At 34.7% G+C, this 10,142-nt stretch overlaps 4 protein-coding genes across 4 annotated transcripts in view; 3 read left to right on the top strand and 1 right to left on the bottom strand.

The window, feature by feature from the left end:
• Positions 1-1,244: 1,244 nt before the first annotated feature.
• Positions 1,245-3,394, top strand: LOC106342793 (chlorophyll a-b binding protein CP29.3, chloroplastic). The gene is made up of 2 exons (XM_013781826.1): positions 1,245-1,814; positions 2,944-3,394. The coding sequence occupies exons 1-2, from the start codon at positions 1,302-1,304 to the stop codon at positions 3,259-3,261; spliced, it is 831 nt and encodes a 276-aa protein (XP_013637280.1). The 5' UTR covers positions 1,245-1,301; the 3' UTR covers positions 3,262-3,394.
• A 441-nt stretch (positions 3,395-3,835) lies between these two features.
• LOC106341141 lies at positions 3,836-4,618 on the top strand. Its single transcript, XM_013779961.1, has 2 exons — positions 3,836-4,046; positions 4,128-4,618. The coding sequence occupies exons 1-2, from the start codon at positions 3,860-3,862 to the stop codon at positions 4,451-4,453; spliced, it is 513 nt and encodes a 170-aa protein (XP_013635415.1). The 5' UTR covers positions 3,836-3,859; the 3' UTR covers positions 4,454-4,618.
• Positions 4,619-5,475: 857 nt separating this feature from the next.
• LOC106340600 (phosphoinositide phospholipase C 6-like) lies at positions 5,476-8,431 on the top strand. The gene is made up of 9 exons (XM_013779452.1): positions 5,476-6,051; positions 6,145-6,341; positions 6,430-6,565; positions 6,836-7,096; positions 7,164-7,363; positions 7,440-7,557; positions 7,681-7,833; positions 7,930-8,016; positions 8,099-8,431. Exons 1-9 carry the CDS (start codon positions 5,650-5,652, stop codon positions 8,390-8,392), a joined length of 1,848 nt encoding a protein of 615 aa, XP_013634906.1. The 5' UTR covers positions 5,476-5,649; the 3' UTR covers positions 8,393-8,431.
• Positions 8,432-8,739: 308 nt separating this feature from the next.
• The window catches only part of LOC106337895 (elongation factor 1-delta 1-like), a 9,834-nt gene continuing 8,431 nt past the window's right edge, over positions 8,740-10,142 (bottom strand). The window contains exons 7-9 of the mRNA XM_013776997.1: positions 9,365-9,419; positions 8,853-8,975; positions 8,740-8,759 (exon numbers count right to left, since the gene is read on the bottom strand). Coding sequence (XP_013632451.1) covers positions 8,740-8,759; positions 8,853-8,975; positions 9,365-9,419 — 198 coding nt within the window. The remainder of the gene's footprint in view (positions 8,760-8,852; positions 8,976-9,364; positions 9,420-10,142) is intronic.

Genomic DNA, 10,142 nt, shown 5'->3' with positions numbered 1-10,142 from the left:
CTTTTATGTACGTTTTATTATGATAATGCATTAGTTCATTGGTCCTAAAATAGTTTTCAAATTCACACTCAGGTTCACGCATAGTGCAGTATTATCATATATAATCTTTTGCAACCTAATTATTATCATATATAATTAAAACATAAATCTTGGTTGGATTTTGTTATTTACTGTTACACTTCTTATATATATCTTTTTTGGTAAAAAACTTCTTATATATATTTCTAATGTATAATGAAACAAATGAAAACAGAAAATAACGTTTTGAGATATGTTCGGCAGATAAATAATATGCGATCACATGTAGCAGTTGGTTCCTCTATTCTAGTTTGTGTTAACAAGTGTCTGTTCATTTTGTTTTGCAAGAAAATGAGACAAACTTTATTTCATTAATAACGATTAAGAAAACAAAAATTATTGTGACAATTCTAAAGTTTGCGAATCTATTTTAGTTTCTATGATCCACGCTTTTTTAGATATTACCACTTTTATACATAAATTAAAATATGAACATCAACATTATTTTCTTAATTTAATAGAAGTATCAGGAAATATCTCTCAACAATTTTTCTATAATGTTTTCGTTTCTATTTATGTAGACCGAGTTTTCTTGTTATCGGAATTTCAGCATGCTTATTAATGAGAAAATAAGCCCAGTACTCTATGCCAAACTAAAATTGTAGTAGAATCAATTTTGGTTTCTCTTATGAACGCAAATAAGACAGAAATAATCAATCTTGTTCCTTTAATCATGCATTTAATCGGGTCTGAATCCAGATTGTGGCACAACGACAATGTTTATTCAAATCATTAATCTATGGTCCAGAAATAATCGAACTATAACGTCAAATACAAATGCACCAAAACGTAGGACATAGCTTATCATATTATTGGATCGAGCGACACGATTTAAGGGGCTTAAACTTCAGAAGGTTCAATAAAATCTATGTAGGGTAGTCTCCGTTGTCATCGACTAATGGGCTTATTAATAAATGGGCTTCATAGAGAGAGGTTAGGGGACCGAAATCTTTATGTTTAGCAAAATCGACAAAAGAGATCATTAGAAACAAAGGAACACCTTAAATGAAAAGACACCAACCATTAGGACCAAAGAAGAAAAGTGCAACGTCACTGAAAATACAGACACCACAAAAGCATAAAGTTAAAGAGACCAATCACAGGAGATAACGCTGAGATAAGGTTTCTTCTATCTACCATCACATATTCACGTTATTATTTATTCTATTTAAAAACTATACGTTTGTAACATTTCATCAGTCGCCAAGCCGAAACAATTCAAAATGGCTACCACCACTGCCGCTGCAGCCTCTGGTATCTTTGGGATCCGGATCCAAGATCCAAGTTCGGGAGCCGGTAGAGTCCAAGCCAAGTTCAATTTCAGCTTCGGGAAAAAGAAACCAGCTCCACCGCCGAAGAAAACAAAGCAGATCCAAAACGACGGAGACCGACTAGTTTGGTTCCCCGGCGCAAACCCGCCGGAATGGCTAGACGGTTCGATGATCGGAGACCGTGGATTCGACCCCTTCGGTTTAGGTAAACCGGCTGAGTATCTTCAGTACGATTTCGACGGGCTTGACCAAAACCTCGCCAAGAACGTGGCGGGTGGACTCCTTGGGGTCAGGCAGGAATCGAAAGAGATCAACCCGACGCCGTTTCAGCCCTACACTGAAGTGTTCGGGATCGAACGGTTCAGAGAATGCGAGCTGATCCATGGGAGGTGGGCCATGCTTGGTACTCTTGGCGCTCTTGCCGTCGAAGGTCTCACCGGAATCGCCTGGCAAGACGCCGGAAAGGTGCGTTCATTTCTATCATCACTAATATAGTTGTCCACGTGTCAGTCGTTGGAACTAAGATACAAAGTGTTTAAACAAGAAAATGAGAACGTTCTGCATGATTGACAATAGTCGTTTAAATATTAAAAGCATAGCAAAGTGTCCGAACATTGCATATCTGGAACACTAGGTGTCTTCGTGCAGTAAAAAAAAATTAAAATAATTTTTACAGATAAATATAAATTATATTTTAAAATAAAATTTTATTAACATTGTAAATTGTTTTTTCATATCAATATTTTAATATAAATTTGATTTAATTAAATATAAAAATTATATTTAAGAATATGCATGTATATATTTGAAATTATAATCTTACATAGATTTTTCTATCTATTTATTTTAATTAAATATATTAAATAAATTTGTAAAAGTTGCATAATTATCAAAAATTAAAATTAAACAATATTTATAAAAGTTGTAGATATATAAGAAAATAATGATTTTACGATTAAATTTTTATAATTTTCTTAAAAAATTTATACATTTTTGAAAATTTTAGTAATAAAATTTTATAATTTAAAAATATATAATTATATTATATTTCGAAATTTATAATGACATATTTGAATATATTTATTTTAATGATGATTTATGAGTTATTCTCGTATTCTAAAAAAATTTCCAAAAATATAATTTGACATTAAATGTAATATATGAGTTATTACCATATTTAAAAAGTTTACCAAAAATGTAAATTAACATTAAATGCAATTGTTCATGTCATATTAAATTATAAGATATGTCATCAATTTCAGTAGTCATGTCATATTTGTTTTGTGAAATTGATTGTAAAAAAGACATGTGGCAAAATCACTTCGCAAATATAATCTAGGAGATATATTATTTGGTTTGGTTTTATTTCATTTCGGTTCTGTTTAGTTGAAACAAAAATTCAGTAATAATATAATAACTATATATATAATGCTGGTTAATATCATTTTAAGAAAAAAATGTTTCATGATTTTAATGCATTTTATATGTTAAATTGTATGCATCATATTTTGTTCTTGATTATTATTTTTTTGGTTTATTAATTTTATTTGGTATTGTTCGGTTCGGGTTGTTCTTGTTGTCACACACCTACTAGGTGGAACTGGTGGAAGGTTCATCGTATTTGGGACAGCCATTGCCATTTTCCTTGACGACATTGATATGGATCGAGGTGTTAGTTGTTGGTTACATAGAGTTCCAGCGTAACGCTGAGCTGGATCCGGAGAAACGTATTTACCCGGGTGGGTATTTTGACCCGTTGGGACTCGGGTCTGACCCAGAGAAGTTGGATACCTTGAAGCTGGCTGAGATCAAACACTCTCGTCTCGCCATGATCGCATTCCTCATCTTTTCACTTCAGGCGGCCTTTACCGGCAAAGGCCCCATCAGCTTCCTCGCTACTTTTAGCAGTTAAAAATGAGCCTTTATATCTTTGTGTTTCTATGTATGTTTTCTAAAATAATCTAAAACTAAAAATGCATGTTTATCATAAAGAGGCTGTGATGTACTATCGACCGTATTAAATCCGAACGAGTTTGTTTATTGTTTTGGTGTTGTTGGAATTGGATTATCATATAATGCATCACCTATATATTGTCAGATGTCAACACAAATGATGGGCCGTAAAGAATTCCAATGCTCAAATTTCTAGGCCAGTTAAAGTTGATGCATCTTGTTTTTGTGGAAGAATAATCAAATATGGTTTTGTTCCAACAAACCCTTAAGCCAATGGTTGCTTAGTGCTTACTGACCAAACCCACAAATGGAGTCAACTGATCAATCTTTCTTGGTGTTGTTTCTGCTAACTACTACATTATTTTCCCAAATGTAGTTAGCTTTTTTTTTTTTTTTTTTTTTTTTTGACATCATGTAGTTAGCTAAATTAACATATTGGAATCAAACCAAATGGAGTCGGACAAATTGACCATTTCCTCTACTTAAATACATCCTCTTCATACACACATGCTTATTTCATTTATTAAGCAAAGTAAACATATTAAGAAATTTAAGATATGGAGAGTTTCCTCATCTTACGTTGCTTCTTCTTATTCTTCTTCTTTGCCTTCTTCAACGGAGAATTCGTAGCTGCAGAAAAGTTTTGGAGCAGAATAGAGATGGCTGAGATGAATGGCTACGGGGAACACAAACTCTCCTCTGTGGTTATCACCGGTTCTCTTCTTTGCAACTCCCCTGTTTCAGGTATTCTCTATATACATGTGTCTTTGCGTCTAAGTCGTCTTCATGTTTACACATAATAATCAGACCATTGACATGTTAAAGGTGCCACTGTGGCCATCAAGTGCCACACTGGTCTCAAAAAGAGATCAAACTGGATAAAAGCTGTTACTGATGACTTTGGTGAATTTATTATCCATCTCCCTTCTCATCTTCATGCAATTCCACACCTCGAAAAGGCATGTTTCGTCAAACCAGTACATGTTCCTAAGCACTATCGAAGATGCTACAAGACTTTTTCCAAGTCGAATATACACAAAGGCATCAAACTTGTCTCGTCCAGTAACGGCTTCCGCGTCTACACCTCAGGAACGATCAGGTTACATGGACACAGTTCAAGATTATCCCAAGTTCGTAAAGCCGACATGTAAACACACAAGATATAATGAGAAACAACATATAACTTGTGAAAAAGCATGTGTTACTTTTTATGGTTCTCACTTGGTTAGCTGGCGCTTAAGTCACATAACTAAGTTTGAGTCTCTCTCTCTCTACATTGTTCATCATATTCACAGTGTACAAACGTAAACCTACCTTTCAATACCCTTTTTTTTGTTTCAACCTATCTTCTATACTTCTGGTACAACATCATACATCAATATGGTCACTTACACATTTGCATGCATCTTTTTTTTGAAAAAGGGTTAAAAATTTAGATCATTTCTCAACTTATGCGTGTCATCCTTCCGCATGGACAGGGGCAGACCCGTTTGAAAGGTTGTGGGATCAACTAACACCACAAAATAGTATAAATATCAGTTTGTAAGCTATTGTTTGTTAATCAATTGTGGCTCAGTGGTAGGAAAGTGCAGTATTGAACCCACATATATTGGGTTTGATCCTACCAATGACCCTTCAAAATATCTTTTTTCAAATTACACAATTTTATTTATATTGTGACTCCATATAAATTTACTGCTAAGTCCGCCACTGCGCAGGGGTCATGCTAATGTTATCTATATCGTTCCAGTTTCATCGGATGTCGCTTTCGGGGATATTTGCATGCATATAATCAGATGAAAATGTTTAGAGTGTGTATCTACTTGCCAAAAAAGTGACAATCAACATTATTTGTAAAATCAAATTTAAATCCCTAATCATAGGTGATGATGAGATGATTAATGAAAATAGAAAGCTATTCCAGTACACTGCAAAAAAAAAAAAAAAAACTAAAAACATATAGTTTCATATTAAGAAAGAAATAACCTTTACTAAATAAAAGATCCAATACTAAAATTAAGAATTTCTCTTATTAGTAATTTTAACAAAACTTTTTTTCCTAACAAATGAAGAAGAAGAAGAATCAGAAAGAAATTGACCTTTTTCTCAAAACAGTTTTAGAAAAAGAAAAGAGAAAAAAATTAGATAATAATTTTTCAAAAAGACTCGAAAGGAAAAAAAAGACAAACGATCCCGCTTCAAAGCCTCCTGTTTTGTAGGAACTCTCTCCCTTCTCCTCATTCTTCAACCTCCGAATCACCAAATCTCAGTTCTTTGATTCCCGAAGAACAAGTTTTCTTGATTCGCAAGAAAACCCTAAATAATAATAATAATTACATTTTGACAAATGGGGAAGGAGAAGAAAACAGAGTCTTACGACAATGGCAGTTACAACTACAAAATGTTCAAATGCTTCAACCGTAAATTCAAGATCAACGAAGTCCAACCCACCGACGACGTCCGCGACGCCTTCTGCCAATTCGCCGTCGGCTGCGGCGGCGGCGGAGGCGACGGAGATTCCAGCGACGGAGACGCATCATCAGGCGTCATGGGGGCAGAGCAGCTCTGTTCTTTCCTCGACGACCACCAAGGAGACTCAGGAACCACCGTCGCGGAGGCGCAACGGTTGATCAACGAGGTCATACGACGGAGACACCACGTCACGCGGTTCACACGCCACGGACTTGACCTGGACGATTTCTTCAACTTCCTCTTCTACGACGATCTCAATCCTCCCATCACGCCTCACGTAAAAACACACAAAAAAAAAACTCAAATCTTGATTTTCTTGAAGATTGAAACGCTGTTCTTACAAGAAATGTTTGTGTTGTGTTTGAGACAGGTACATCAAGACATGTCGGCTCCATTGTCGCATTACTTTATATACACGGGACACAACTCGTATCTCACGGGGAATCAACTAAGCAGCGATTGCAGCGAAGTCCCTGTGATCAAAGCTTTGCAAAGAGGAGTTCGTGTCATTGAGCTTGATCTTTGGCCTAACTCTACTGGAACAGATATCAATGTTCTTCATGGAAGGTAAAAAACCTTTGTCTTCTTCTTCTTCTTCTTCTTCTTGTTTCTTTCTTACAAAAACATTTTAGTATTGGTTTCTTGTTGTCTTCAGAACGCTCACAACGCCTGTACCGCTAATTAGTTGCTTGAAAGCGATAAGAGATTACGCGTTTTCTAGCTCACCTTATCCGGTTATCATCACTTTAGAGGATCATCTTACTGCTGATCTTCAAGCCAAAGTGGCTGAGGTAACACAATATTATCTATCTTTGTGAATTTATCTAACGAAATTTCACATTCTATAGTTAAAGAAATAATTAACTAATATATAAAAGAACATACTCGATACACTAATTACTAATTGATTTTAAGTTAGAAACTCGTGATAAATTTGAATTTAACATGATAGGAGGGCTATTAGGCCATTTCGTAGATATTGTTTGCCTATGAGAAACCCAAATTCATTAGTTTTATTTCATATATTTTATGAGTTATTTTTTGTTTCTTTCTTTGTTTAGATGGCTACGCTGATATTTGGAGAAATGTTGTATTACCCTGAATCAGAAAGCTTAGCAGAGTTTCCTTCTCCTGCTTCACTGCTACATCGGATAATGATCTCAACTAAACCACCTAAAGAGTATCTTGAATCAAGCAACCCTATTGTTAAACAAAAGGACAATAATAATGCATCTCCATCGTCAGAGGAAGAAACACCTAGAAAAGAGGAGATTCAGACACTAGAAAGCATCTTGTTTTATGAAGATTGTTGTGAAAACAAGGTAACAAAAAAAGGAACTTAATACATTGTTTGTTGTTTTTGTAACTTAGTTTTGAGTTTTGTATTAGAATGATAGTGATCAAGAGGAAGAAGAAGCCAGTGAAGAACAGAAGCCAGCTTACAAAAGATTGATCACCATTCATGCGGGGAAACCAAAGGGGACGGTGAAAGAAGAGATGAAAGTTGTGGTTGATAAAGTGAGACGTTTGAGTTTAAGTGAGCAGGAACTGGACAGGACTTGTTCATCAAATAGTCAGGATGTTGTAAGGTAATACTAATACAATACTAATCTTTTGAACAGACTTGAGAGGCACGCAACATAAACTCTATATGCTGTCTTCTAGGTTTACACAGAGGAATATACTTCGCATATACCCAAAAGGGACAAGGTTTAACTCCTCAAACTATAAACCGCTTATTGGTTGGATTCATGGAGCACAAATGATTGCATTCAATATGCAGGTAACAAACTTAGGTTGTAGAAGAGCTAAGGATACCTTGACTCTTACGCTACCTTTTTGGCTTTGGTGTATGCCTGGTCCTATATGTGTTCGATCTCCATAAAAAAATCTTTTGTTGTTATAGGGATATGGGAAATCTCTGTGGTTGATGCACGGCATGTTTAGAGCCAATGGAGGTTGCGGATATGTAAAGAAACCTAACTTCTTGATGAAGAAAGGCTTTCATGATGAAGTATTTGACCCTAGAAAGAAAATTCCTGTGAAAGAAACGTTAAAGGCAAGCCAGCAACAATCTACATACTTAAAGGATGGCTTTTAACGTTTTGAATGTCATATATATATGCCTTATTATTTTGATGTGGTTTCTCAATAGGTGAAAGTGTATATGGGAGATGGATGGCGTCTAGACTTCAGTCACACTCATTTCGATTCATATTCTCCTCCTGATTTCTACACTAAGGTAATATCAATTTCACCAGATAGGGTCTCTCTAATATTCTTCAACTCCTCAAAAACCTTACTAGATTTGTGAGCTTCTGTAGGTGTACGTAGTGGGTGTACCAGCAGATAATGCAAAGAGGAAAACAAGAGTAATTGAAGACAATTGGTATCCAATTTGGGATGAGGAGTTCAGTTTCCCACTAACAGTTCCAGAGCTTGCATTGCTTAGGATCGAAGTTAGTGAGTACGATATGTCTGATAAAGATGACTTTGGTGGACAAACATGCTTGCCTGTTTCAGAATTAAGACCGGGGATTCGATCTGTGCCTTTGTATGATAAGAAGGGTGAGAAGATGAAATCAGTAAAGCTACTTATGCGTTTCATCTTTGAATGATTTGGTTTAATAGAAATGGATGCACCAATTAAAAAAAAGCTTTTGAGGTATTATATAATGTAGCTTGAAGATCAAATGGATCTTTGCTCTGGTATCTCCAATAGTGTTTTAATACCTATCATATTGAAGAAAAATGTAATTATAGAATCTACATTATATTCAATATGTAAAATCTAATATAAGATGATCCATACTTGGAATCTTCAAAGCTATTACTTATTGTATTTACTCATAACTCAGATGTATATAATTTTACATCAGGATGATGATACTCAGCTTATTAATCTGTCTGTTTTATTTTGAAAAATATTTTCCAAAAGGAAAAAGATCTCCAATAAAGCTTTCCCTTAAAGGTTGTTTCGATCCTCTGCATTATTTTTCAAGCCAAGGTTTAATACAAAACATATCATCTTTCACATAAACAACTTCAAGGAGTTTAAAAATGGTTTTTGACGCTTACGTATTCTGTTCAAGGGGATACCGCCAGTGTTTCTAGTGACAGTATCGAGAGACAAATGGTTGTCAACAATGGTGAATATGGTCCGCATATACTTGAATCCATAGCCAACATTGCAAATCTTTGCTGTAAAATCCAAAAGATATTGCAAATTAAAGTCTTCAGATGTATAAAAAAAGATATTGAGGGTGTAAGAGATTAATCATCTTACATGCTCCCCATACTACTCCTTCCATCTGACGGGATCTTACAGTTTCTTCTGTCTTCTTTATGTCGGGCGTGTCACCAAACAGCTTTCGAAGCACTAACCCTGACTTACCTGCTGCTCGAACATATATATAATCCGAATAAATAAAGACATTTACTATTTACCGTTTGAGATGAAAATACCCACAATGAAACATCGTCTTTGCTCCCAAAATTTAAAATACGTAGATATGATTTCTTTTTTAAAAAAATAGTAAGATTCATATTAAAATGTTTATGACTTCCTTCCTAAATTTTAGATAAAGAACCTGCTCTCTCTTCACCAAAAAGGTTAACATCATCATCATCATCAGCGGCATTATCCTACAATATTGAAGCAATAATATATAAGACTGAACAAACTATATTATATAAGCAATAGATGTAATCCATGAAAACACTTGCAGACAGATAACAAACAATTGAGAATACCTTAGAATCAGATTCCTCTTCTGTGATTCTATTACCTTCACCTCGCAATACATACACACACACACCACATCTTTAGCATTGGAATATATAAAAAATTAACGTTCATGGAGTTTAGTAATGGATTTTGGATACTTACACACTACAAGAAAACGTACCCGAAACAACGAACATTTACGACGAAAATATTTCGTCGTAAATTTACATGGTCTTTACAACGAAATTACGAGGAATATAACTTTCGTCGTAAACGCCATGTAAATTTACGACGAACTGATTTCGTCGTAAACTCCATGTAAGTTTACGATGAATGTACGTGGAATGAGAAATACGTCGTAATCATTACATCGACATTACAACGAAGCATGTTACCGTTATATTTAGGTGAAAACGTGTATTCAATGTGCTTTAACTTACCTAATTTCGTCGTAAAGTCGTTGTAAATAATATGTTAAAACCATGTAAAATCCATGTAAAATATTCCTTGTAAAATCGTTGTTATATTTCAACTACCCAACTCGAAAATTTCTCTATATATATGTCATTTCCCACAACTCTCTTCCTCACAACACACAAACGGGAGAAAAAAAAATCCGAAAAAAAAATCAGAAAAAAAAA

This window comes from Brassica oleracea, chromosome C4 (genome assembly GCF_000695525.1).
Source record: "Brassica oleracea var. oleracea cultivar TO1000 chromosome C4, BOL, whole genome shotgun sequence".
NCBI classification, from domain to species: Eukaryota; Viridiplantae; Streptophyta; class Magnoliopsida; order Brassicales; family Brassicaceae; genus Brassica; species Brassica oleracea.
This window is presented reverse-complemented; position numbering and strand designations above follow the sequence as displayed.